The 27,728-nt window shown below is 42.0% G+C and overlaps 1 protein-coding gene across 8 annotated transcripts in view; it reads left to right on the plus strand.

Moving 5' to 3' along the window:
* Chd2 (chromodomain helicase DNA binding protein 2) overlaps positions 1-27,427 on the plus strand; it is a 132,850-nt gene extending 105,423 nt beyond the window's left edge. For all 8 annotated transcript variants that reach the window (XM_040730250.1, XM_040730251.1, XM_040730252.1 and 5 more), the window contains 8 exons: positions 14-142; positions 1,304-1,444; positions 4,307-4,441; positions 6,468-6,646; positions 10,248-10,347; positions 13,684-13,897; positions 20,659-20,902; positions 24,168-27,427. In XM_040730250.1, the coding sequence (XP_040586184.1) occupies positions 14-142; positions 1,304-1,444; positions 4,307-4,441; positions 6,468-6,646; positions 10,248-10,347; positions 13,684-13,897; positions 20,659-20,902; positions 24,168-24,501 (1,476 nt within the window). In that variant the 3' untranslated portion in view covers positions 24,502-27,427. The remainder of the gene's footprint in view (positions 1-13; positions 143-1,303; positions 1,445-4,306; positions 4,442-6,467; positions 6,647-10,247; positions 10,348-13,683; positions 13,898-20,658; positions 20,903-24,167) is intronic.
* The last annotated feature ends 301 nt before the right edge of the window (positions 27,428-27,728 follow it).

Here is a 27,728-nt window from a genome sequence, read left to right on the forward strand (position 1 = left end):
TTTTATTTCCTAGACCAAACTAAAAAAGCGGAAGCCTCGAGTAAAGAAGGAAAACAAAGCTCCCAGGCCGAAGGATGAGCACGGGCTTGAGCTGTCGTCTCCAAGACAGTCAGACAACCCGTCTGAAGAGGGAGAAGTGAAGGTATGGGACTGCGGGAAGTCATGGGATGTATTTGTTTCCATACAGAACACATAGAATATGTTTATCTCACCTGATCTGTCAAGGAAGATAGTTGTGCCTTAGTCACTGTACTATGGCTAAGGCAACTCTTATAAAAGAAAGCATTTAATTTGGGGTTTCCTTAGTCTCATTATCATCATGGCATGGTGCTGGAGAAGTGACTGTGAGCTACATCCTGATCCACTGCACGCATGCACGTGCAGGCGCGTGCGCACACAGTGGGAGGGGCGCTGCTTGTATGTGCTTTTGAAACTTCAAAGCCACCCTCAGTGGCACACTTTCTCCAACGAGGCCAGATCTCCTAATCCTTCTATTCCTATCAGAGGTTCCACTCCTGGTGGCTAAACATCCAAATGTGGGCCATTCTTACTCAAACCACCACATAATGGCTCATCTTAAGTAAGCAACTGTAAACTCTTACACAACTGAAGTAAATGATACAAACCATGATAAATGGCAGTTAGTAATTACTTCCATTTTAGAGGATGGAGATTGGTAGAGACTGGTTAACCAGGGGACTTAAGACTTACATAATGTAGTTCAATTAATTGAAGGTTCCCTCGAGGTTGGACTTTTTCATTAGCTTGCCAATTTGTAATCTAGTCTGAAGAAAGTAGAAGTACAATATTTTTTCAGTGAGTGATAACTCTGTAAGATTTTATTTTATTGTTGTGAATGTAATTCTTTCAGGAGGGCCCCAGGGGGTATAGGACTAACATATTTTCAGATGCATGTTCTCAAATGCAGGTACTAGCAGCCTTGTCAGTTACTAGCTGACCCTGGACATGTGTAGTATTTCTTTGGTCCTCAATTTTTTCTGTTTGTAAAATGGGGACAATAATGCTATTGTTTTAGGGGAGGGGTGATTCTGAGGATCTAAGTCAGAGCCTCATGCACACCTGGCTAAACTCCATTCAGTCAGTGCCTTAAAGAGTAGCTTTGAGTTAGATTAGAGGATGGAATGGTGTCTGCTTGAGCAAGTCTAATGGATTCAGAATAATGCAAGTGAGTCCTGGTAGGGTCTGACTGAAAGTGATGTAAGTTTCTGTTCAGTGATGAGCTTCCTTTAGAAACAAACTAAGAACAGAAGACTGAAAAAGTTCATGGCTTTCTGTTTCCTAGGATGATGGCTTAGAAAAAAGTCCAACGAAAAAAAAGCAGAAGAAGAAAGAGAACAAAGAGAACAAAGAGAAACCCGTGAGTTCTCGGAAGGACAGGGAAGGAGACAAAGACAGGAAGAAGTCCAAGGACAAGAAAGAGAAGGTATCCGACATACTGGTCTCGGGAGTTCTGTTTGGATTTTAAAGAGCATAGGAGCAAACTGTCCTTGAGTATATCCAGGAAGGAAGGTATCTGGATGTGTAAAGAATCCTTGCACCCTCCATACAGAAAAGCTGCCCGGCTTCCCTATTGTAGAAGGCCTTTGTTTATCTGCCATTGCATATTGGGGAGGGGTATTTGGAATGAGACAGGACAAGTGAGAGAATATGAAGTATAGGTTTTAGATTATAATGTCAGAAGGATACAATCTACACACAATCATGGTTATTTGAAGAGTTTAGGATTCAAGCCAAATACCACATGTCATCAACAGCCACTGGGATAGTTGGCCAAAAAGCCTTCCTGTTGGAGTTTTGTGAAGTTCATTATAAAACAGAATTGATACAGTTCGCCGAGCATTGGTGGTGCACGCCTTTAATCCCAACACACTCAGGAGGCAGAGGCAGGTAGATCTCTGTGAGTTTGAGGCCAGCCTGGTCTACAGAGTGAGCTCCAGGACAGCCTCCAAAACAGAGAAACCCTGTCTCAAAAAAAAAAACCAAAAACAACACCAATAAAAGAATTGATACAGTTCAGTTACATGCTTGGTGAAATGTGAAGAGAAATGTTTGTAATCTATCCTTAACCATTGCTCCAAGCAAGTCACAGCTGTAATTCTGTCATTTATTGGCACCTTGACTTTTTTAATTTACATTTTTAAATTTTATGTGTGTGGATGTTTTGCTTGCATGTATATCTGTGTGCCACATGCGTGCCTGAAGAAGCCAAAAGAGGGCACTGGATCCCCTGGAACTGGAGTTACAGGTTGTTGTGAGCTCCCATGAGGGTCCTGGGACTGGAACTCAGGTCTCTAAGAGGAACAGCCAGTGTTCATAACCTGTGGGTCACCTCTCCGGCCCTTCACATCTTAACTTCTTGGGACTTTTGTAAATTTCCCCTCAGAATATGGCTGGGCAGGGGTGGCCCACCTCTTTAATCTCAGAGCTTGGGAGACAGAGGTAGGCAGATCTCTGAGTTTGAGCCTGGTCTACAAATTTAGTTCCAGGACAACCAGGGCTATACAGAGAAACCCTGTCTCAAAAAGACAAACAAACCAACAACAACAACAACAAAATACACATATACAATAATGGTCAGCTCAGACCATTGGGTATCCTCTTTTCTCCACACAGAAGTATATTGCAAACCACCTTACCACTGAAAAACAGATGGTAACGTCATTCGTAACAGACATGGCAGATTCTGTTTGGCCGTGTGTAGTGGAATCCATTTAAGTTTCATACTAAAATTACTTTCCAGTTTTTAATGCTAGAAACTATATTATAGGTGCTGGTGATGGCTCACTGGTTAAGAACTGGGTTCAGGTACCAGCTCTCACAACCATCTGTAACTCCAGTTCTCGGGATTTTTGGTCCTCTTTTGGCCTCTGTGGATATTGCACACATGTGCTACATATGAAGTCAGGAAGGCACATCCACATAAATAAAAATAGTAAGTCTTGGAATAAAAAAGAAACTATATTATGATAAATTCTTTTGCAACTGTATCAGAATAATGTTTCATTATGGTTTTTTGGCTTTGTTGTTTGTTTTTTTTTTTTTTCTTTTTGAGGAAGATTTTTGCTACATAACCCTGGCTGGCCTAGAAATTAGAGATCCTCCTGCCTCTGATTTCTCTGTGTTGAGATTAAAGGCATATGCCACCACTTTGCATATTTTCATTGTTTCATGTTTAGTTTAAGTGGCTTTCCCCTCTAGCTTAATGCATTTTGTATCTCATGAATATATTGTGAATATCCAGATACCTTTCTGATCAGATCACTCTTCCCCATTTCCTCATAATTATTACTATAAAGTTGATGTGGCATAATGTTACCTGTGCTTTAAAATTTTTATTATATTTATTTATTTAGTTAGATTTTCAAGACAGGGTTCCTCTGTGTAGCCTTGGTTGTCCTGGAACTCACTGTGTAGACCAGGTTGGCCTTGAACGCAGTATTTATTTTCATTTTATGTTTATGTGTGTGTGCCTGAGTGTATGTATGAGGACGGGAAGCAGGCAAGAGTCCACAGAGGTGTCAGATCCCTGGGACTGGAGATAGAGACACTTGTAAGCCTCCATGTAAGTGCTGGGGACCAAACCAGGATCCTTTGTAAGAGCAAACTTTCTAACTGTTGAGCCATTTCTCCAGGGACCCCATTTATGTTTCTAAACATTTCCTAATTTTGGTCTCTATGCATATTCCTCTTGACTTACAGCCTTTACAGTAATGCAGTTAATACAGATTCCCAGATCAAAAATAGCTGTTAGAAAAGGCTGCTGCATGATATTCTGGGGAGTTCTGTATGGATTCTTTATCCCTTCATGATATTTCTACAAATTATATTGGTAAACTTGAAGCTGTAGTTTAGTACCTTTAGAGCCAGAAATAGGAAGAGTTATAAGTCAGCTATTAATCTTGTAGGTTTGTGTAAATTGAGGTCATCATATTTACTTGCTCTAGCAATACCCCACAAGTAAGAAGTCTTGGATTGTAGGACTGGAGAGATCCTTAGTGGTTAAGAGCTTGCTGCTCCTGCAGATGACCCAGGTTCAGTTCTCAGCACCCACACAGTGGGTTCCAATGTCCTGTAACTCCAGTTTCTGGGGTTCTGGTACCCTTTTATGGCCTCTGCAGATTCATGCACAGGTGTGGTACATTTAAAAACTCTTTCATGCCCACACATATTCTCATAGGAACACAACTACCATCACCAACAAATAAAATAAAGCAAAACAAAAAGAAGTCTATGTAGATTTCAAGCGTTTATAAATGACAAGGACTGTTTGTAACTCTTTTGAAAGGTTAAAGGTGGTGATGCCAAGTCTTCAAGTAAATCAAAGCGATCTCAGGGTCCCGTCCACATTACAGCAGGAAGTGAGCCTGTTCCCATTGGGGAGGATGAAGATGATGATCTGGACCAGGAAACCTTCAGCATTGTAAGTCTTGAAATAGAGGATGCTGATGCTGGGCACAGTGTTGTGCTCTGCCCTTCACAGGCACATCCACAGAGCTTCGGTGGGTGTAAACATTAATTGGTGTGTTGTTTTGGAAGTATATTGCTTATTTATTATGTTTGCATACTGTATTTTGGACCAGACTGGTAGGATGTCTTGTATACCTGTTTTTATGAGTATGTATGTACCACACCTGACCAGGAACCTGCAGGGTTTAGAGGGTTCTCAGAAGCATTTGAGAAATCGAAATGTGCTGGATGGAAAAACAGAACATTTTGAGAACCCACCTCTAAGAAGAATTTTCCTATTCTTATTGTTTATGGGGAAAATAGTATCAGTGACTAAGCTGAATAATAATAGGCAGATAGATAACTCCCTGAATCATGTTGGAACTCTTAGGATAGGGTATGTAGGAGAAACAGTGGATTCTGTGGAGATCTAGTAAGAAGGGATCTGATCCAGTCTGGAAGGCCAGAGGAGTGATGTCTGGATTGGGTTCCGAAGGAAGAGTAAAAGACAGTAGGGGAAGAGCCAGATGGATATGCCAGGGTGGCAGGAGCATGTGCGCTGCATTTGAGGACCCGATGGTGGCTTCTGTGGCTAGAGTGGTGGATCGAGACAGACCAGCTGCTTCCATACTGTGGAGCTAAGAGCTGGGCCAGGAAGTACAGTTGTTTCCCCGTGGAAGGATGGGAATATGCTACTGTCCTTTATGTGTTCCACAGCTCTCTGTTCTCTTTCCAAACGTCCGCAAGTCAGGGCTCACTTCAACAACTCTTTCAGGCTAAAGAAAAAGCTGGCTTCTTTGAAATATGAAAATAATCTTGATCTGGACTGACAAAGGAGAGAAGATTGAACCAGTTCTGTGAGGTCTTTTGACCTTTCTCTGTATAATCTAAAACATATTTGCATGTGTTTTTTGTTTTCTTTGTAGTTAAGTCAGTTTTCTTAATTTCTTTTATTTTACGTGAGCATTGTGTTTTGTATGAAGTTCATGTAGGTACTAGAAAAGTATCGATAAGTGACTGAATTGATTAATAATCAATGATAAATTCATCATTTCCCTATTCTTCCTTAATCTATTGCTTATGAACAAAGTAATATTTGCTGGTTCTGTGGTACTGCTTTCCTTTTTTGGGTTATTGGGTTTTGTGTTGTTTTTTAATAATTTATTTTAACTTTATTTTATGTGATGGTATCAGATCCCAGGGTACTGGAATTATAGATAGTTGTGACCTGACATGTGGGTGTTGAAAATTGAACCTGGGTCCTCTGGAAGAACAGCCAGTGCTCTTAACCGTTGAGCCTTCTCTCAGCCCCTGTGTTACTGGGTTTTGAATCAAGGGTCTTGCTCATATTAGGTACATATGTGGCTAAGTGTGGTGGCCCATGTTTGTAACCCCTGCTGTGGAGATGGATGCACAAAGATTACAAACTCAAGGCCAATTTGGGCTCCATAGCAAGTTCCAGACTAGCTGGAGCTACATGGTAATTTCTCTTCTTTAAAAATCATTTATGCATTTTTTAAAATTTTCACAGTCGTTTTTGTTTTCCAATTTGTAGTGTCTTTTTTATTCCATTTTAAAAGTTGAAGTTAATTACTGAAAAATGCTCCTGAGTTTCTAGCTGAGGAAATTACCACATAGTGCAGTGTTTTTGTTTTTTCATTATTAAGAAACTTGATGATCATGGTTTTCAGGTTAAGCCTATAATACTGTCTTACATTTGGTCTTCTTAGTGGCTACAACCCTCTTGCAGATGAGGAAACAGAGCATTCAGAGAGGCTAAGTCAGGTATCAGAGGCCCTCACATAACCCCAAATATGGTGACGGCACTTGTCCCTCAGAGTTTCTATGTATCTGCACTTGTCCCATCCCACTGGTGTCACCCACTCCTGTAGTGATGAGCAGCATGAGGGTGGGGTGTGTTTTCTTGAGTCTTGAGTGTGGACATGATAACTGAACTCTTTCCCCTGCAATGGCTCATTGCCTCTGTTGGTCTGTTCCAGTGCAAAGAGAGGATGAGGCCTGTGAAAAAGGCACTGAAACAGTTGGACAAACCTGACAAGGGACTCAGTGTGCAAGAACAGCTGGAACATACCAGGAACTGCCTGCTTAAAATCGGAGACCGCATAGCCGAGTGCCTTAAAGCTTATTCAGACCAGGAGCACATCAAATTGTGGAGGAGGTAATCCACTCTGGCCTGAATCTCCCTAGTTTCATTTGACAGTGTGCGGCCGTGCTCTGTTTTTTAAATAGATAGCATAGTCACCTATAAATCTTTTGCCAACAGAATTTATCTGTTGACAACATATCTGTAGGCCTCAACTTTTTTTCATGAAATAAGCCTTTTTGTTAAGACCAGCTTCTGATGTGGCAAGATTCTGCTATTAATGTAATTTGTAAGAGGGAGATAATAATAGTAATCGACTTTCTGGCTTATTCTCAGAATATCTGCTTTAAACCCATAAGACATAGAAACTAAAGTAATACTTTACTCATCTCGTATTTATGTATTATTATATCTTCTATAAGAAATTGGTTGGTTCTATATGTAGTTACTGTTTCTATTACTGTGATACAACACTATGACCACAAGCAACTTGAGGAGGAGTGTATTTCAGCTTATGACTCTCAGGTCATACTTCATTGCTGAGGGAAGTCAAGGCAAGCAGTAAAGCAGAGCAGGAACCTGGAGACCTGAGCTGGCTTGCTCCTCATGGCTTGCTCAGCTCGCTTTCTTGTAGAGCCCAGGACCACTGGCCCAGGAGTGGCACTTCCTGCAGTGGGCTGGGTCTTCTCACATGTCAGTCATCTATCAAGAAAATGTACGGGGACTGGAGAGATGGCTCAGCAGTTAAGAGCCCTGACTGCTCAGCCGGGCATTGGTGGCGCAAGCCGGCGTTGACGGTGCACACCTTTAATCCCAGCACTCGGGAGGCAGAGGCAGGCGGATCTGTGAGTTCGAGGCCAGCCTGGTCTACAGAGTGAGTTTCAGGACAGCCTCCAAAACAATACTGGAGAAATCCTTTCTGGAAAAACAAACAACAAAGAGCACTGACTACTCTTCCACAGGACCCAGGTTCAATTCCCAGCACCCACATGGTAGTTCACAACTGTCTATAACTCCAGTTCCAGGGACCCCAACACTGTCACACAGAAATACATGCAGGCAAAGCACCAATGCACATAAAGTAAAAATACACAAATAAATGATTTTTTAAAATGTATGACAGGCTTTCCCACAGGCCAGACTGGTGAGGACTTCTTCTCAATTGCTGTTCTCTTTTCCCAAGTGAAACAGAGATCGAAGCACATGAACGGGGGCCCTCCATTTCCATCTCCTTTAGTTAAAAAGCCCTAGTAGCAATTTAGACTATATGGCTTATATATGTATGTATTAATTTATAAACAGGTTAAGTATGCCTTGACAGAGATGCTTAGAATCAGAAATATTTTAGATTTTGAAATACTCATAAACATAAGTCTTGGGAGGGGGAATCAAATCTTATACAAAATTCACTTTTAATTCATATATACTTAATGTATTCCTGTACAATGTATCTATCTATTTATTTATTTGTACAATGTATCTGCATTTTGACTGTGACCCATCATATGAGGGTAAGACTGTAAGTTACCTCTTGATTCAATGGTCTTGGGATTTCCAAATAGGGACCCTCAACCTGTATTCCCTTTAGATATTTTGAAGAAATGATAACTTTCTAAAGCAACTGTAATGATAGTCAAGATGGTGGCACAGTTTTCTAATTGAGCTGCTCAGGGTGTTGAGGCAGGAGCATCAAAGATTAAGACCTTCATGGCCTATATAGCTCGAGATCAGGGTCAGACTGGCCAACCCTGTGAGACTCAGTCTTAAAATAAAGGAAAAATGAATCCGGGGAGTGGTGGCACATACCTTTAATCCCAGTACTCAGGAAGCAGAAGCAGGTGGATTTCTGTGAGTTTGAGTCTAGCCTGGTTTACAAAGTAAGTTCCAGGTCAGCCAGGACTGTTATACAGAGAAACCCTGTCTCGAAAAATAAATAAAAGGGGCGGGGGTGGCTGGTGATGTAGCTTTGTTGTGGATATGTGCCTACCTAGCATGTACAAAGCCCTGGCTTAAGTTCACAGTACTAGAAGGGATTTTGAAAAGCTTATGCTAAGTTTATTTCTATAAACTATATTTACTCTGAGTCCATGTACTTCATGGTTAATGCATCTTTGTAGTCTATTTTAGTAGATTGATCTTGAATGAAAAGTAGGTTTTCAGAAACCTCAGTCATGATGCTAATGATAGCGTGCCCACATCTCTGAGTACAAGACATGGTCACTTATGTCCTCTTAACACTGTTTGCATCTACGTTTCTTTTTCCAGATGGGAGGGTAACAGTAGGTCATCTTAGACTTCCTATTATGTACTTGGATCTGTTGGTGTTTAAATATCCCATCACCAGCAGTTCATTAAAAAGTCCTTTGTTTTCAAAAGTTCAAAAATAGTACAAGTTATGAATTCCATAGAAACTATTTAAAAGACATGGAAGCAGTTTTAGAAGTTGTGTAAAGAAAGTGGCCCTTACAGGACTGGAGAGATGGCTCATCAGTAAGAGTACCTGCTCTTCTTCAAGAGGACCCAAGTTCAATTCCTGAACCCATATAGTGGCTTACAGCCATCAAGAACTCCAGACCCTCTTCTAGCCTCCACAGACACGAGACATGCACATAGTACACAGAGATACACTCAGACCAAACACCCATAAACATAAAATAATAAATGGAAATTAAAAAACAGAAAAGCACATGCCTGCAGAAGGGAGGCCAGGGAAGCTGACTACCTTGAACTGTGACAAGCTAAGCAGAAATGCTAAATGAGCATGGTCAAGGCTTCAGCAGAGGCTTGAAAGTGGATAGCTAGGGCACTAGGTATGTTTAGGGCTCAGTTGCAAGGTGCTCAGAAGACTGTTGTTCTCTGTAAGAGGCCGTAGTAAGCTAATGGCTCTCTACCTGACACTATGTTTAACTAGTCAGCGGCCTAGCACAGCATAGCCACAGTGAAAGTGCTTGCTGGAAAGCTTGGACGAGAACAGACTTTTTTCTGATTCACTGCTACTTCCAGGGTCTCTCTGTATAAATACCCATCTGTGTGCCATTCCTATGCTATACAGCAATGCCATGCTAGGACAAGGAGTTACTGAGAGTTTGAAGGAAGAAATGACAGGCCTTAGTGGTGACAACTGGGAAGAAAGCTTGGCAGTGACACAGGTTACCAGGTGACTGTTGGTCCCAGTGTTTGGTGGAGTCCTGAGTGTGGGGAAGGTAAAGGAAAGCTTGTGGAAGTAGAGATGTAGATGCCACTGTAGAAGTTACGGGTTCCTAAAACTGTTGACAATCCACCTTAAGACTCACTGTCGGGCTCTTGACAGAAGCACATAATGATATATTACTGATGCAAAGACTAACTCACTGTATAGCTGCCAGTCTGAGGATGACCTGAAACCCTCCCATGTGCTGGGATTACAGCATGAACTTCTACACCTGGCTTAGTGCAAGGATCTGAAGAACATTTCACAATAAAATTCAGTAGCTTGCCATCCATAAAATAAAATCACTTTTTAGCTGGGACAGTGGTACACGCCTTTAATCCCAGCACTCAGGAGACAGAGGAAGACCAGCCTCGTCTACAGAGTGAGTTCCAGAACAGTCAGAGCTAAACAGAGAAACCCTGTCTTAACAAAACAACAAAATCACTTTTTAAATTGTGTAATTTACTAGTACAATTTTTCTTTTAGGAACCTATGGATTTTTGTTTCCAAGTTTACAGAATTTGATGCACGAAAACTACATAAGTTATATAAGATGGCTCATAAGAAAAGATCTCAAGAAGAGGAGGTAAAATATAAATCCAGTCCTAATTTATACAAATGTTTAAAAAAAATAATTGCACAAGGAATTCCCTTAGTTTTTTGTTTTTTCCCTGGGCACGCAGTGATAAATCTGTGGGGTTGTTGATGGTGGATAGGCCACTGACACTTTGGCTGTGTTTTACATGGTCTCAGTATAGCCCAAACAGGTGACAGAAACCACCACAGGTCACCTGGGATCCAAACATAATTTCAAACAAAGTGATTATTCGTTGAAGTAGCCATGTATAGTTGCTAGCATTCTCCATGAGTAGCTAGACTGTATGACTGTTGTTTACTAGGTAAAGTAGCCAGTGCATTAGAGCCAAATAGAGTCTTAAAGTCCTGACAAGGGGTTGTTACCCTGTGATCTCGTGACCTGGATCACTTGTTTTTAGGCCCCTTTCTTCTTACATACATTTTTTATAGCTTCTAATGTGGCTAGTCTTAAGTCCAGGATCATGGGCAGAAAAGCTATTCCTATTCTTATATAGGCATGTACTTGGTATCCATCCAGTTTCTTACATAGAAGAATCCAAATTGCTCATGCCAAGGAGTAGATATTTGCAGTGCCCAGCAGTTGTTACCCTTGCTTATGAGTAGGGAGATGGGTATAAAGGTGACTTGGCTTCTGCTGTAGAGTCAGTTCTGGTGCAGACAAACCCTCCTGCAGATCTGCTCCTTAGCCACATGGTCCATATCCAAACCAGCCATTGAGGAGCAATTTTAAAAATTGTTCCACTTTTATACTAGTGTGTCAGGCCCATGAACACAGAGACTGTTTCTCATCTACTGTCATTTCTTGAGTGCCTATAGTTGTGCCAGGACCAGCATGGGCACTTAGAAGAATTTGTAATGTGAACTTAATGCATTATTGACCTGGGAATTATACCCTCAAATTTTACACTGAAGAATATAATGTAGTAGTAATAGGAATAATACAGTAATTATATATTAGCGAAATTCTAAACATAATAACAATTTACATTATATATATATATACATACATATATGTGAGAGAGAGAGAGAGAGAGAGAGAGAGAGAGAGAGAGAGAGAGAGAGAGAGAGAGAGAGAGAGAGAGAGAGAGAGAGAGAGAGAAGAGAGAAGAGAGAGGACAAGAACTCAGGAGTTCAAGAGTGAACACTTGCCCCATGATGCCCATGTGTCCATGAACAACCTGCAGGAATCTGTGCTTTCCTCTCCTTCCAAAATGTGTGTCTCAGGGATCACACTCAGTTTGTCAGGCTTAGTGATGAGTGCCTTTACCCTTTGGCCTCTAATCACTATACAAATTCATGAATTAGGCGATTAATAATTAGGAAATATTCCAGAGAAGAATGAAATAGTCCGGAAAGGCTGAGATAGGAGGGAAATGGGTTGAGAATCTAAAGTTGGGCACATAGTGGTGGAGAACTTTACAGAGGCTCATGAAGTTGAGTGGCAATCGTATCAACACCCAGCTGTGGGGAGTGTGTTATAGGATAGTTGTCTTGGTTAGGGTTACCACTGCTATGATAAAACACCTTGAACAAAACAAAGTTGGGGAAGAAAGGATTTATTTGGCCTATGCCTCATCATTATCGTTCATCATCAAAGGAACTTGGGACAGGAACTCAAAACAGGGCAGGAACCAGGCAGGAGGGGATGCAGAGACTATGGAGGATGCTGCTTATTGACTTGCTCCTCCTGGTTTGCTCACCCTGCTTTCTCATAGAACCCAGGACTATCAGCTCAAGGACCCACCATAGGTTGGGGCCTCCTGGCATTGAGGCTTGCTTACAGCCCTGTCTTATGAAAGCTTTTCTCTATTATGCTCCTCTCAGATGGCTTTGGCTTGTGTCAAACTGACATAAAACTAACCAGCACAGTAGTTCTTCAAAATTTGTCAGAAAAGTAAAACATATGCTTCTACGTCTGAGAGTTTTAGTGGTAGTATTCAGACAGCTGCACTGGCCTGCCCTCAGCTGCACCACTAAGAGCACCACCTGTGCGCATTCACTATGTTCGCTTTAAAAAGGTCTCTGCCCACCCCCCGTATTTCTCTCTCTGTGTGTGTGCTTCTCTGCCTCTCCCTCCTTCCCCCTCCCTCTCTGCCTCTCTCTCCTTCTCTCCCTCCTTCTCCTCCCTCTCTGCCTCTCTCTCCTTCTCTCCCTCTTTCCCCCTCCCTCTCTGCCTCTCCCTCCTTCTCTCCCTCTTTCCCCCTCCCTCTCTGCCTCTCTCTCCTCTTCTGCTGCTCCTGCCCCCAGAGGCTGGCCTCCCCCCCTTTTCCCATTCACTTTTCCCCAGTAAAAAGCCCCTCCACTCAGGCTCTGTAGCATGGAGTCTTTCTCTGTCACCACTTTTTAGATTACACATTTAGTTTAAGGGAATAATCAACGGTTAAAGCATGCTCTAAAGTAATGGGAAGATTATGGTCATGTATTCTTAAAGATTAGTAGTCTAGCCGGGTGTTGGTGGCACAAAGCTTTAGTTCCAGCAATAGGGAGGCAGAAGACAGGTGGATCTCTGTGAGTCTGAGGCCAGCCTGGTCTACAGAGTGAGTTCTAGGACAGGTTCCAAAGCTACAGAGAAACATTGTCTTGAAAAACAAAAAAACAAGAACAAACAAAAGAGTACTAGTCAAATAGTGAAACATTAAATGAAATACAGTAGTATTAAACATCATGCAGGGGAAGACATTTTCACAGTGCTAAGTGAAGAAAGGACAGAACCAAATACCTCTTTTCTATTCTTTATACACAAAAGGCTTAGGTATGGGCCAAATTATTTAGTAGTCATTTCCCTCATGGTTAGGTTTTAAATCACTTTACATTTGTAAAAGTGTTATTTTGAGACTTTTACTTGGATGAAGGAATGATATAGCTGCAGGATCAGGTGTCTAGCTTGAGGACTTTGGTATGTAACTTCCCATTTGACGGGTGGTAGTTCTTTACTCTAGTTAGCTTTGGAAATTTAGCAGTCATGGTTTTGTGTAGCCACAAGAGTCCTCAGAGTGCCAACTGCTTGACTACTTACCCAGGGATAGGCTATGTACACCTGACTATCAAGAACATATTCTCACAGGATAGTGGGGTGCTTATTAGTGGAGGCTGGTTTTCTGCAGTAACCTAGTAGGTCATAGTCCACAGACAGCTGACCCCCTGTTAGGCTGTTGGAGCCATGGAGCTCAGTAGAGTTCACAAGTAGTTTTGGTAAGAAGTTATTAGGTGGCAGCTCAAAAGTATAGAGGAACAAGATGGAACTGTTTAGGGAGGTGATCTTTATTCTGCTCTCAGGAATTAAGCCTAGGGTCCTGAGCTCTTCAATTTCCTTTTACTCTGCCAGGAACAAAAGAAGAAAGATGATACGCTTGGTGGTAAGAAACCATTTCGACCAGAGGCCTCGGGCTCAAGCCGGGATTCTCTGATGTCTCAGTCCCATACCTCACACAACCTTCATCCTCAGAAGCCTCATTTGCCTGCTTCCCATGGTCCACAGATGCATGGACATCCAAGAGATAACTACAGTCACCCCAACAAGAGACACTTTGGTAATGCAGGTAGGCCACTAGATAGCTGTCGAAGAGGTGTCAAAACTTTGTAGTCATTTAATTTTCCAAGGACCTTTGTACTTTCCCCAAGACCTTGTTGTTTGTACTTGGTTTTTGTTTTAGATTTATTTATTATATATACAGTATTTTGCCTACATGTATGCCTGTAGGCCAGAAGAGGGCACCAGATCTCATTATAGATGGTTGTGACCCACTATATAGTTGGAAATTGAACTCAGGACCTCTGAGTGCTCTTAACTGCTGAGCCATCTCTCTCCCACCCTGTACTTACTTGTTTTTTTTTTTTTTATAAAACATGAAATAAAGATCTAGAAGATTAAGTGCCAGCTCTAAGTTAAGGGGACTACAGGAACCGTAAAAGGTAATGGGCAGACTTAGAGAAAAACTAATGTTCTGTGTGTAAGAATGGTCACTAATTAAGAAAATGTCCTACAGACTTGCCTAAGTGTGTAAAGTGGGCATTTAAAACTACTAATATTGAGTTGGTGACAAAAGATAACCAAATAGAAAAAGCAAGCACTGGTCAGTCAACAGTGAAGAAGCAGCCTGTGTTAATGTGAGAATATTCAGAAACTGTACATCTGATAGAGGGTTACCATGTAAAATAGAAGGAACTGATAAAGAAATAGAAGGATCTAAATAGACATTTCTCAAAAGATAGTGATGAATTCTGAGATGCCCCAAATAAAGTTATAGGCCAGACAGGGAAGGTTTTGATAGAAGAAGATGATTTTATCTCCAGACAGGGAGGGGCAGAGATAAAGGAAATGATTTTAACTCAGCTTCAAGCTAGAATCTTGTGATTCATAGTCAAACTTGTAGCCGTGGCACCACTGGCCCACCATCATACCTTAAAATAAGTCAACAGAGAGGAGTGCACCCATTCTTTGCTGAGTGTTGAAGATTACTCATAGGGCCACACTGCATTTTGCTTTTGGAACCAACTGGATAGGTTGTAGCAGAAACTTCCTTTATGGACTAATGTATCCAAGATTTTGCCATCTGCATCACCCTGAATCTTTTTCAGTAAACAATGTATGTTTGTTTTTAAAAAAATTATGATTTAACATTTTCACTATAATAGACCCTATGCTTAGGTCCAGTGGACAATTTCTCAGTTGCTATAGAGTCGTGCTGCTGGTGGCTCAGGGATTTTAACCTGTGTCCTGTAGATAGACATCTGTACCTCCATAAACCCTTTATTTCAGAGACCAGTTAGTTCCAAGTTTAATGAAGGTGTACAGATAGCCAATAGGTACATAGAAAAGCACTCAGAATTATAGGCCACAGTTGACATCACTTTACACCTGATAGTAGTACTTATCAAAGCAACACAGTGTTGACAAGGATGTGGAGCAAAGATCAGCCTTTACCAGTGTTCTTAGATTAATACAGCCATTATATAAAACACAAGTAAGGATTCCTAAAAGCATTAAATATAGAACTCTCATATGACCCACAAATTGAGTGTATGCATCTCATGTTGAAAAGAGGCATTGGAACTGAAGGTTTATTAATGCCAAATACTTACAAGAGCCAGCACATGGAATCAACCTAAGTGTCCATCAACAGGGAGAAAGAAAACTTGACATTAATTACTCATTAGAGATGAACCTGTCACTTGTGACAGTATGGACAAGCCCAGAGGATATTATGTTAAGAGTTGTGAGCTGGTGCAGAAAGACAAATACTGCAGAAGCTCACAAAGTTGAACTGATCAGAGAGGATCAATGGTTAACCTGGGGTTGGGGAGCTGGGAGTAAGAAGAGGAAATTCCGGTTAAGGGATGCAGTTAGGATAAACTACAAAATGGTGACTGTAGTTAATAGCAAGATTAATTAGCATAATATAATTAATATAGGAAAATCATTGGGAGGTTTTAAATGTTCTTTAAACAAACACAAAAAACACGTTAATTCAGTTAGCCATTGTATAGTTAACATTTTAAGACAATCACAAAATAAGTATATATAATTTTTATTTGTTAATTTAAAACTTGAAATTTAAATTTTTGAAGCAAACCTTAATAAAGAAAAAGGAAAGTAGATTGTGTTAAATTTTGGAGATTTGTTTAGAAAAAAGGAGAAATGACCAGGCAAGGTGGTATACCCCTTTAATCCCAGTACTTGGGAGACAAAGTCAGGTGCATCTCTGTGAGTTCAAGGCCAGCTTGGTTTATAAAAACGTGTTCTAGGACAGCCAGAAATATATACGAGGGAGGCCCCCCTCTCAAACAAAAACAAAAAAAGGAAGAAAGAAAAACGTAGAAATAAAACTCAAGGTGAGTATGGTGGTGTCTGTAGCCCTAGAACTAGAGAGGCTAAAGCAGGAGAGTCCAGAGTTCAAGGTCAGCCTGCAGTGTGTGTGTGTACAATTTCCTCAAGCCAGCTGGTGAGTTCAAGGCCAGCCTGGTCTATACAACAAGTTCCAGGACAGTCAGGGCTACACAGAGAAACCCTGTCTTGAACCCCCCCCCAAAAAAAAACAGATTTCCTCAAACTTCAATTCAGCTATGTGTTGTTTTTTTTTTAAGATATAGATTAAAGATTGAGGGATTCATATAGAAAAACAAAATTACCCATACGTTAAAATGACCACCCCTGCCATTCAGGAAGTGTTAAGGCAGAGAGTTACCAAAAGTTTTCACTTGTTCCTATCAGCAGTAATTAAAGGGATAAATGCACACTAGTTAGTAGGGATAAGAGTCGATCTAGTCTTTTTTAGAAAATGATTTGAGATGAATAAGTTATAGTCCCTTTGACCATAGTTCTCTCTTGTCTGGATGTCTGTTCTGTGGAATGAGGACACATAACCATGTGAGGGCTGTTTAAATATCACACTGGCAAAAAGATAGAAGCATTCCCCGAGTGTCCACTAATTAGCAGAATGATAAAGTAAGTATTAGGACATCTGTACCCAATACTATTCACCAGTATAAAGAATTTGCTAGATCAGCCATTATGCATTTGCTGGTAATACCAGCACTTGGAAAGCTGAGGCAGGAACACTGGCTGCTCTTCCAGAGGACCTGGTTCAATTCCCAGCACCCACATGGTGACTCACAGCCATCTGCAACTCCAGTCCTAGAGAATCTAATTCCCTCTTTTGGCCTCTATAGGCCCTGTATGCATGTGGTCCACAGACATCCATAATGCAAAAACTCATAGATGTAAAAGAAAAATAAATAAAATTGAAAAAATGAAAGTCCACAAGGGAAATAATAATAAGAACCAAACAATAATCACGTTGCATTTTTACAATAATCATACCGTATTAAAAATACATGTTTGCCAGGCAGTGGTGGCTCATGTCTTTAGTCCCAGCACTTGGGAGGCAGAGGCAGGCAGGTCTCTTATTAGTTCAGGGTCAGCCTGCTCTATAAGAACTAGTTCCAGGACAGGCTCTAAAGCTATACAGAGAAACCCTGTCTCGAAAAACAAACAAATAAAATCGATGCTTATATTTATAAATTTACTGAGGTGAGATTCCTACAACATAAAGGTAAGCAGTTGTAGGTGAACCATCCAGCGGTATTTGCAAATTTTTTTCTCAATATATGTTTTTATTTAAATTAGAAACGTGAATGTTTCACATGTCAGTCCCAGCTCCCTCTCCCACCCCTCCTCCCTTATCCCTCCACCAGCCCCCCAGACCCCCATTCACTTCCCACATCATTTCAGGGGGGGGTATTTGTAAATTTAAAGTTCTGCCTCCTTCCTCAATTTCTCTATTACCTCAGATGGAACTTCTATACCTATTCCCCATCCTCTCTATCTTTCTAGCTATCTGTATTTTACCCCTGTAAGTTAACTTATTCTGAATACTTCATGTCAGTGGAATATACAGTATGTGACTGACTTAGCGAAATGATTTCAAAGTTCATCTTAATTCTAGTGTAAATCAATACTTGATCCCTTTTATGGAGGGGAACATTCTACTCAGTGGTTATACCATGCTTTGTCATTTTTTGATGGACATTAGTCTCTCCTAACAAGAGTACTAATACAAACATTTACATCTGTCTAAATAAGAGGGTTCTAAACCTAAAACAAAACTATATTCAATGAGAACGAATGTCAAGTATTCAGGAGAAAGAAAAGTTAAAAAAGCTACACAAAATTAGAGCTACCACCACCAAGTACACCATTAAGCAAGAAACATACACTAAATGTTCAGGCTGTAGGTAATTGGCAAATAATAGAGATTATTCCAACAGCTGTCCTATCCCGAGGAGTCTGAGTCTTGTACCTAAAATGTCTTAGCTAAGACATGAGAGGACAATAGCTGAGACTGTCTGGTCTTCAACCCCATCAAAGACCGGAGAAGGAAAGTAATATTAGCTGAGTAAGCAGGAAGTGCAAGTGGGCGACTTCCAAAAGGTGCCAAAAATGACAGAAACAGCTGGCTACCTGGACAGTCATCCAAGGTCTGACAGCAGTGTTGGGGCAACCAACTTTGGGTAAGGCCTAGAATATCTGACAGACCATTTTCAGAAGCAGGAAGATTCAAAAGACTGTCCTACCCTGTCTTTGCAAGGTTTAGCGGTCACTTTAGCTTGTATCCTGCTTGTCCATTTTGGACAACATGCCTACTATCAGCAGTTGAGTCTTTGCCCAATAGGCCAGACTTGCCAAGAAGGAAACAAACTCCAAATGGAGTGTCTCTGGAGTGCCAAAATGTAATGGATGTTTGTAATAGAGTCCATAAAAACCCAGAATAAAGGGAACTCAGGTATTTATTGGGGAGTCTCTTGCTAATGACAAGGTAGAGAAATGCCGGGTCTTCTTCCCAGAGGCGATAGAGGCTGCGATCTACTATCACCACCTGAGAGAGAACATGCTTCTGCCCTCCTTACTCATTCACATGTAGCATTTGAGACCACACCTTAATGGGTGGTACCCCAAAGGGTATTGGCTGAATGAGTTCCTGCAGCATAATATCCTGGAATACCTATTTGTAATTGTTTGAGCTAGTTGCTTGGGGATGGGATTGCTGGTTATATTGTAACTGTCTTGACTTCCTGAGGAACATACTTAAGTACTTGTATGATTTCATATAAGTCTGGACATTAGTAACTATTTTCTTAGATTAGTGGGAATAGAGGGGAGACTTTTGAATTTAATGATTATTCATTGTTTATTGCTACACTAGTTAAAACAAGCAAAAATTGTTTTTAGAGACAGAAGAATAAAAGGAAAAATATAGAACAAGAGTTGAGGTATATACAAAGTATAGAAGCATAGTATAAGATTTATTTTACAGCCGGGCGGTGGTGGCACACGCCTTTAATCCCAGCACTCGGGAGGCAGAGGCAGGCGGATCTCTGTGAGTTCGAGGCCGGGCTGGACCGATAGCCTCCAAAACAATACAGAGAAAACCTGTCTCGTAAAAACCAAAAAAAAAAAAAAAAAGATTTATTTTACAGATTCAATTTTCCTACAGTAATCAAGATGAAGTACATTTCTTTCTAAACTTTAATTCTAGAATTCCATTTGTACACACACAGTGGATTTCATGTTTGAGACTACATAACAAAGTATTATCTGAAAAAGTACCCCTTCATCTCCTGTAAATTTTATATACTAAAATTATGTCTAGGACTGGAGAGATGGTTCAGGGCTTAAGAGTACTGGTTGCTTTTCCAGACCACTGGGGTTCAGTTCAACAGACTGTGTCTGCTTTAGACTTTTGTAAAAACTTCAAGATTTTTTAAAAAAAGGAAATTTATTTTCATTTCTGTTACATCATTCTCTCTTACTTCAATGTTGCAGTGCACACCTTTAATCCCAGCACTTGTGAGGCAGAGGCAGGCAGACCTCTGTGAGTTCAAGGCCAGCCTGGTTTCTGCTTAGTTCTAGGCTAGCCAAAGCTATTTAAGACCTAACTAAAAAAGTATTAAATTATGTTTGCAGGTATGTCTGTGCACCATGCACATGCCTGATGTCCACAGAGGTTAGAGGAAGTCCTCAAAACCCCTAGAACTGGAGTTATAAATGGTTGTGATCATCCCTGTGGGTGTTGGAAGTTGAACTGGGTCCTCTGTAAGAGCAGCCAGTGCTCTTAACCATTGAACCATCTCTCCAGTCCCGGTTAACAATTATTTAAAGCTCATTGCTCAATAACTTCCGCAGGGTCAAAACCATTTCTTTTGTGCTATTTTCCATTATATGCTTTTTTTTTTTCTCCCTTTTGACTTTTGGTCTCATGTTCTTTGGTTATTTTTTCCCTAGTAGGTGGCATGTTGCCTTAAAACTTGTTGAAGCTTTAGCTGGTGTTCCCAGATGAGGAGGTGGTGTCCTGGCTTACCAGTCCTGGGCTCAGCCCTTCAAGTACTCTTTGTGGTCTAAGGAAGAAAGGTCTTTAGTTAAAGAGGTTTTTCAGAAGGTGGACACAACTTGTATCGAGGTTGAAGCACCTCCAGCTGTGTAGGTGAGGGCATTCCTGTGAACAGCAGTATCGCTTTCCAAGTTCCCTTTGTGGTTTTTAAGTGCATCTCATTTCGTGGGTCTGCTGCACATTGGGGCAAGCAAGAATGAAACATGGAAGCCGTAGTTTGGAAGATCTCAGAAGGGACAGAGGTGATAGATTTTCTTTTGCCTTAGAAGTTGGTGGCAGCAGAAAAAACATTAGAACTCATTCGTTACTCGTGTTAGCGATAAAGCTGAGGGGGCAATGATTATCTCCTGTAACGTGTCAGTCTTAAGTAAATTCTGCCATGTGCTCTAGTTTAAGCAATTCTCTTCTTGCAGATCGAGGAGATTGGCAGAGGGAAAGAAAGTTCAACTATGGTGGTGGTAACAATGCTCCCTGGGGCGGTGACCGGCACCATCAGTATGAGCAGCACTGGTACAAGGATCACCATTATGGTGACCGGAGACATATGGATGCACACCGTTCTGGAAGCTACCGGCCTAATAACATGTCCAGAAAGAGACAGTATGAGCAGTACAGCAGCGACCGAGACCACCGGGGACACAGGGACTATTATGACAGGTGTGTACTGACCTGATTGGACCTGCTTGTGGGAGGAAGGATGGTGATGCTTATACAGGTTTGTCTGTCTACTGCATACTGAGCATCTTGCATGTATCAGTTATAAATCCCATATCCCTGCTATCAGGATAGCTTCGGGATGCTGGAAGGGAGAGTGTTTTGTAGCTGTATTTCTTACTTTATGTGTATGATTGTTTTGCCCGCATGTGCCTATGTATACCGTATATGGGCCTGGTACCTTAGGAGTTCAAAGAGTGTGTTGATCTCTGGACCTGAGGTATAAAAGATTGTGAACTGCCATGTGAGTGCTGGAAGCTGAATCCAGGTTCTCTACAGGGGCAGCAAGTGCTCTCAACACCAGAGCCATCTTCCTAGCCAACCCCCCTTTTAAAGAATTACTTTGTTCTTGGAGAGTTTTATACATGCATATAATAAGTAATTTTGGTCATTTCACCCCATTACTCTCTCTCATCCCTCTCTGCACCCTGCTGCTATCATCTTCCGTCAGGCCTCCCCCCTACCCTGATGTCTTCTGTTGTGATCCAGTGAGCGCTCTTGTAGTTGCTGCATGAGTGGGTTTGGGTGTTATTTATAGCATAGGCAACTTATGAGTGGCTGCATCACTAGAGAGAATGACACTACTCTCCCAGAAACCTTATTGTGTTTCTATTTTTAAATTAGCATATGATGTGGTCGATACCATCATGACATTTCTGAACAGTGTTTTTGTTCTCCTTACCCCTGGTCTGTCCTTTTGCCCTTCTAATCCTCTCCTTTGCAAATTCAAATTGTACTTACTATTATCCTACTTAAAGTCACAGTGTACTGGCTAGACTCAGAATTGTTTCAGATCTTACTGCTAACTATTTCATTTGAGTCAGTTTCAGTTGATTAGTGTATCTCATTATGTATCCTATTCTTGTGGCACTTTCCATGCTTAGTAATTGATTAGATGCCCTATAAAATACCATTGACAATAATACTCCACACATGTACATGCACACACATGCACGGGAACACACCCCACCCTTATCTGTCTTGACATCAACTGTTTATTCTTTGACTTCTTGGGTTTATTCATCCTTTGCTTCAGATTGAAATAGTCTCTCTACTATCCTCTGTAAAGCTGGCTTAGTGGTCACAAATTCCTTCAGTCAGGGGTTCTCGACCTGTGGGTCACAACTCCTTTGAGGGGACCAGTAATCTAGTCACAGGGGACTCCTAGGACCATCAGGAAACACAGATATTTACATTATGATTCTTAACAGTTATGAAGTAGCAATGAAAAGAATTTTATGGTTGGGATCACCACAACATGATGAACTGTATTAAAGATTTGCAGTATTAGGAAGGCTGAGAACCACTTCTTTGGTCTGTTTTTACCATGGAAAGTTTTTATTTCTTCAATTTATTCTTAATTTTATTATTTTCTTGCCCCCCTCCCCCAATAGGGTTTCTCTGTGTAGCCTTCACTGTCCTGAAATTTGCTCTGTAGACCAGGCTGGCCTTGAATTCACAGAGATCCATTTGCTTCTGCCTCTTGAGTGCTGGGATTAAAGGTGTGCACCACCATTGCCTGGCTTTAAAGATTTACATTTACTTTTATTTATGTATAGGTTTATATGTGTCTGTATGTGGATATATATATGAGTGCAGGTGCCCTAGGAGGCCAGAGGCATTGGATCCCCTAGAAGTGGGATTACAGATGTTTGGGAGCCTCTTGATAAGACCTGGATTTGGGTCCTCTAGAAGAGCAGCCAAATGCTCTTAACCACTGAGCCCTCTCCAGCCCCGCTCCTTCAATGTTTTTTTTTGTTTTGTTTTGTTTTTTTGTTTTTTTGGTTTTTTTTTTTTTTGAGACAGGGTTTTCTGTATTGTTTTGGAACCTGTCCTGGAACTAGCTCTGTAGACCAGGCTGGCCTGGATCTCACAGAGATCCGCCTGCCTCTGCCTCCCGACACCACTCTTTCAATTTTAATAGATTGTTTTACTGGGTATAATAGTCTGGTTCACAGTTGTAGTCTTTCAGGACTCAGGGCATCTCTCCAGGCCCTTCTGCTTTTACGTTTCTGTCAGTATTACTCTATTACAATCAGGGATTCTCTCATAGACCTGCCTTTACAGGCAACTTGGATTTTCTTTCTTGCAATTTTAAATATCCTTTATTCTATATTTTTAATGTTTTCACTATAATTATGTCATTACTGGTTTTTTTTTTCTTTTCTTTTTCTGGTCTTATTTATTTTATATTCTTTGGGTCTCTTGTACCTGAATGGGCATATTTTTCTCTAAGTTTGGGGGAACTTTCTTCTTTGCTTTTACTGAAGATATTCTCTATTCCTTCTCTATAGTATTCCTCTTCATGCCATTATTTGGAGATTAGGTCTTTTAATGGAACCTCAAACTCTCCATGTTCTGTTCATATTTTCTTTGACGGCTTTCTCATAGATTTTTACCAAGTAATCCAGTTCCTCTGTCTTCCATCCCGACATGTTTTTGACATGGCCCTTTCTGTTGTGGTGGTTTTCCACTGAGGGATTTAATTGACATTGCTCTGGATTTATAGCAGTATTGAGAGTGGATAATCACTGACAGCTTTGTAAACTCACTCTCCCTTCAGGAAAAACACATCTATAGCATTTTCATATTTTTTCACCATACTCGGGAGAAAAATACACAGAAACTACTTGTAAATTATTAATAGCAGCAAAACCCAGAATCTACCTAGATATTCAGCATTAAGGTTGTCTAAAATTATTTTATACATTGACTTACCTCACCAGGGACTCTCTAGCTACCACACATAAGGCAGCCTTACCTACATGAAAGCTGTCAGTGGTTATCCACATGTGTCCACATGTTACTGCAGCTCTGAAGAGTGTGTGTCACGTCATAGGGTGCCTTTGCTGATATGTATGAAACAACTCACCATTTCTCTCTCTGTGTGTGTGTGTGTGTGTGTGTGTGTGTGTGTGTGTGTGTGTGTGTGTATGTGTGTGTGTGTGTGTGTGTTGGTTTCCTGGTAATATAAACATTTGTCTCTGGTCTGTGTCCGTGTTTCCTGTGTGTGTGTGTGTGTGTGTGTGTGTGTGTGTGTGTGTGTGTGTGTTGGTTTCCTGGTAATATAAACATTTGTCTCTGGTCGTGTGTGTGCTGGTTTCCTGGTGATGGTGTCTCTGGTCCGTGTGTGTATAAGGAAATGCCAGCAGAAGATGAAGAGGTGTTAAGTTTGGTCTTTCAGCTGATCTTTGCATCTCTCTTTCAGGCACCATCATGACTCTAAGCGGAGGAGATCAGATGATTTTAGGCCCCAGAATTACCACCAGCAGGATTTCCGACGAATGTCTGACCACCGACCCCCGATGGGTTACCACGGTCAGGGACCCTCAGACCATTACCGCTCTTTCCACACAGACAAGTTGGGGGAATATAAACAGCCCCTGCCCTCATTGCACACTGCAGTCTCAGACCCTCGCTCACCCCCTTCCCAGAAATCTCCCCATGATTCCAAGTCACCCTTGGATCACAGATCTCCTTTGGAGAGATCACTAGAACAGAAAAACAACCCAGATTATAACTGGAATGTTCGGAAAACATAAAGGACAACTCCAAAAGGGGAGATTGCAGGAGTCACCAAGCACTTGGACGTTTTGGTCTGGTCCAGCAGTGGCCAGTGGTGAGGCTGGTGAGCAGAGGTTTTGGATACGCTGCTGCTGAATCCACTAACTGGCGGCTGAAGGAGCACTTGAAGGGGTTGGAGGCCTTCGTCTGCTGCTTTGATTTGGTCTCCACTCCTGCACTTTGGCACCCCATCCCATCCTAGCCGATTGTGGCCTCCCACCTCCGTGGGTGCTAGGAGGAAGAGGTGACTTCATGTACCAGCTTCATTGGGCTGCTTCCCCTGTGAAGGAATCGGGGATCTTGAGAGTTAATGAATGTTATATTCAGCATGAGTGACCAGGGCAAGGAACTGCTGGACAGCGTGTGATTGGTTCACTATGACATGAGGGATGCTGCTGATGGGAACTGGGAGGTCACAGGGTAGGGAGTGGGTGTACCCCTCAGATGTGTTCTTGGGAGAAACGATTCACTTGGTCTCATTATGTGAAGTGGGGTGGGCATGAAGACACAGGAAACAACTTCTGCCCCGGCCTCCTCCCTGCCAACACTAATTTTTCCCGTGCTATCTTTGTACATTTCAAAGGTTTGATCTTCCTTCTTTGTCAGGGGAAGCTGGATCTCTCTGGCTGATTTTAGAGTACTGTGACTTGGCGTCATCGATGCCAGCGTGGGTCTTACTTGTTTGGGGAATGGGCCGTGTGGGTGTAGGGGTAGAGATGGGGGGCTGGGGTAGTGTAAGCAGGAAATAGGGATCCCTGGTGGGTTTCTGATTGCTGCGTTAGAACGGAAAGTCACAAGTCCTGGAGATGGAAATGGAGGTGGCCTGCTGGTGAGCCCAGTTGCTGATGTGGGGAAGGGATTCCTAATGTGGGCATTGATAGTGCCAGCCAGCAGGGAGCTTTCAGTATTGGAATGGGTTAGCGAATGTAGTTGCATCTTAGTTCCTTTACCCAGCTTGAAGAGGCAGGCTATACAGACCCACACATCTTGACAGCCGAGGTGTAGTCAGGTGACAGTAGCTACCTGAGGTGGTTACGTTTCCATTGCCAGTTGGGGTTCAGTTGAATCAAACCTTGTTTCTTTAAGATCTATAGAGTATAAACCTAAGTTAAATTTTCCCCAAATCCCAAGCATCCATGACTGGGGTAGCTGAACTGTGAGATGGCAGGAGGCCTGTTAGGGTCAGATTGGATCGGGTTGGGGGGAGGGTGGGCGCTGATGGGTTTGCATCATTGAATGGCTTTTCTCAGTGTATGGATAGCTGGGTCAGGCCTTTGGTTTTACTCACTTTCAGTATAGCTTGCCAGTATTGTAAGGCTATCCAAAGCCTTTCTAGATGGAGACAGGAAAACTGACTTGCACATATGGTATGGTGTGCCTCTATAAATAGAGTCCAGGCTCATTCTGAGTTGATGAAAAGTCTTGATTTGGATATACATAGGATTTGACTCTCTGAACTCCCTTGGGGATGGCGTGGGCAGTACCATTAATGACTTTCCCATGACAAGCTTGAGTTGTGTCCTTGAGTGCATCATCTGGTCATGGCATGGCTGTGGTGGGCCATTGCTTCTGCTACTTAGAGCCATGGACCTGGCTGTGCTGAGTCAGCCCCTGGGCTAGTGCTCAGTAGACCGTCACCTTCTTGACTTCTCGTGGCACGTGGGTCCTTCACTTTGACCATGTGCGTGCATGACTTGCAGTAGAGCCCACTGACTGCACTGAGTCCCCTGGCTGTAGTCTCCTGCCTGGTGGCCTGCCCTGACTGACTCCTCACTTGAAGGCTGAAAGTCAGGTCTGCGTTGGCCACACAGAGAAAAGTGAACCATAGATGGAGCTTCTTGCCGATAACACCGACACTCGTGTGTTTGGCTTGCTGGGCTCTTTGGTGCTGGGGGTGCGGCAAGAACAGGAGGTGCCTGTGGAAGGGGGAGTCCTTGCCTTTCCATACTTACCTAGGTCTGTCTTTCTCTCAACTTGTTGGTAGAAGTTACAAGTTATTCTCAAAGAGGTCTCATCATGAGGAAAAAGGAACTTCCTTTTGTTCACATTCAGGACTAACGTGCCATAAAATGTAGCAAAAGGCAATATTGGCCAGATCAGTGTTACATAGATTGTAAGATTACAGTGTCTCCCATCAAGCATCTGGTTTAGGTGTTGAAGTGGACTTGAAGAGTGGCTTGGGAGGAAGGAGGCATTCCTCTTGTCTCTAAGCCAGTCTGTACATCATATGCTTACAACAGGAATAAGCACAGGTGGGAGAAGCTGCCAGGGGAGTTGGGAGTTGTGTTTGAACCTAGCTTTGGGCAGCTCATTGTGAGGAAATGGCAGGACTTGAGGAAAGAGTGAGTGTTGCCAAGGCCTGAAGTACTGTGATGCGCTGTGACCTAGAAAAGGAAGATGAAGTCACTGCTGATCACTGTCCTCACTGGCCAGCCTGCAGGAGCCCAATCTCATGGTCCTTCCTTGGACTCTGTAGTCATTCCTTGAGCCCCGCAAAGGGAACGCAAACATTTCTCACTGTGCTGCTGGTGTTCTGACCTGGTGTGGCCGCAGCTACATTAGGCTTTGCAGAGTCAAGTGTTCACACACAGCAACACTGAAATCCTATAGACCAAAACCCACTTGTCAGCAGGAGCCATGTCTGGGCCCAGGTGGTCTTCTAGCTCACCTGAGACCAGCTGTGTTGGGTGACGAGAGCCATGCCAAGGGTCCAGGCTGCTTTAGTCCATCTGTGTCCTACCCATTTGGGGACAGGTGGTTTTTCTTGTAAACTTGTGGACTTTTGAAACCTGTTGACTAAACAGTAATTAATTTATATTTGTGAAAAATGCCACTGTCCTAGTGATTTCTGATGTAAATAATGTTGTTTATATAGTATGTATTAAATTTTCCTACATTGTAAAACTGCTGTAATTTTGATTCTTGTATATTAAAAAGCGTTACTAAGGATTTTTAGAATCAGGCCTAACCAGTTGCATTACATTCTGGTATGAGGCAAATGCCTTGAAGATACATCCTCTGTCTCCTTCCCTTGCTGGTGGCACAGCCATGTATCCAAGCTTCGTGGATGGAGGGTTTTTTTAAGTTGCAGTTTTGTCGCTATAGTTTTCTGTCCCCGAACAGCTCCAGGCCACAGCCCACAGCTGTGCACTTCATGAGATGGCACACAACTGTTAAAGCTGGTGGTCTTACAGGGTGCCCTGAG

This window comes from Mesocricetus auratus, unplaced genomic scaffold (assembly GCF_017639785.1).
Source record: "Mesocricetus auratus isolate SY011 unplaced genomic scaffold, BCM_Maur_2.0 Super-Scaffold_4256, whole genome shotgun sequence".
Classification (NCBI taxonomy): Eukaryota; Metazoa; Chordata; class Mammalia; order Rodentia; family Cricetidae; genus Mesocricetus; species Mesocricetus auratus.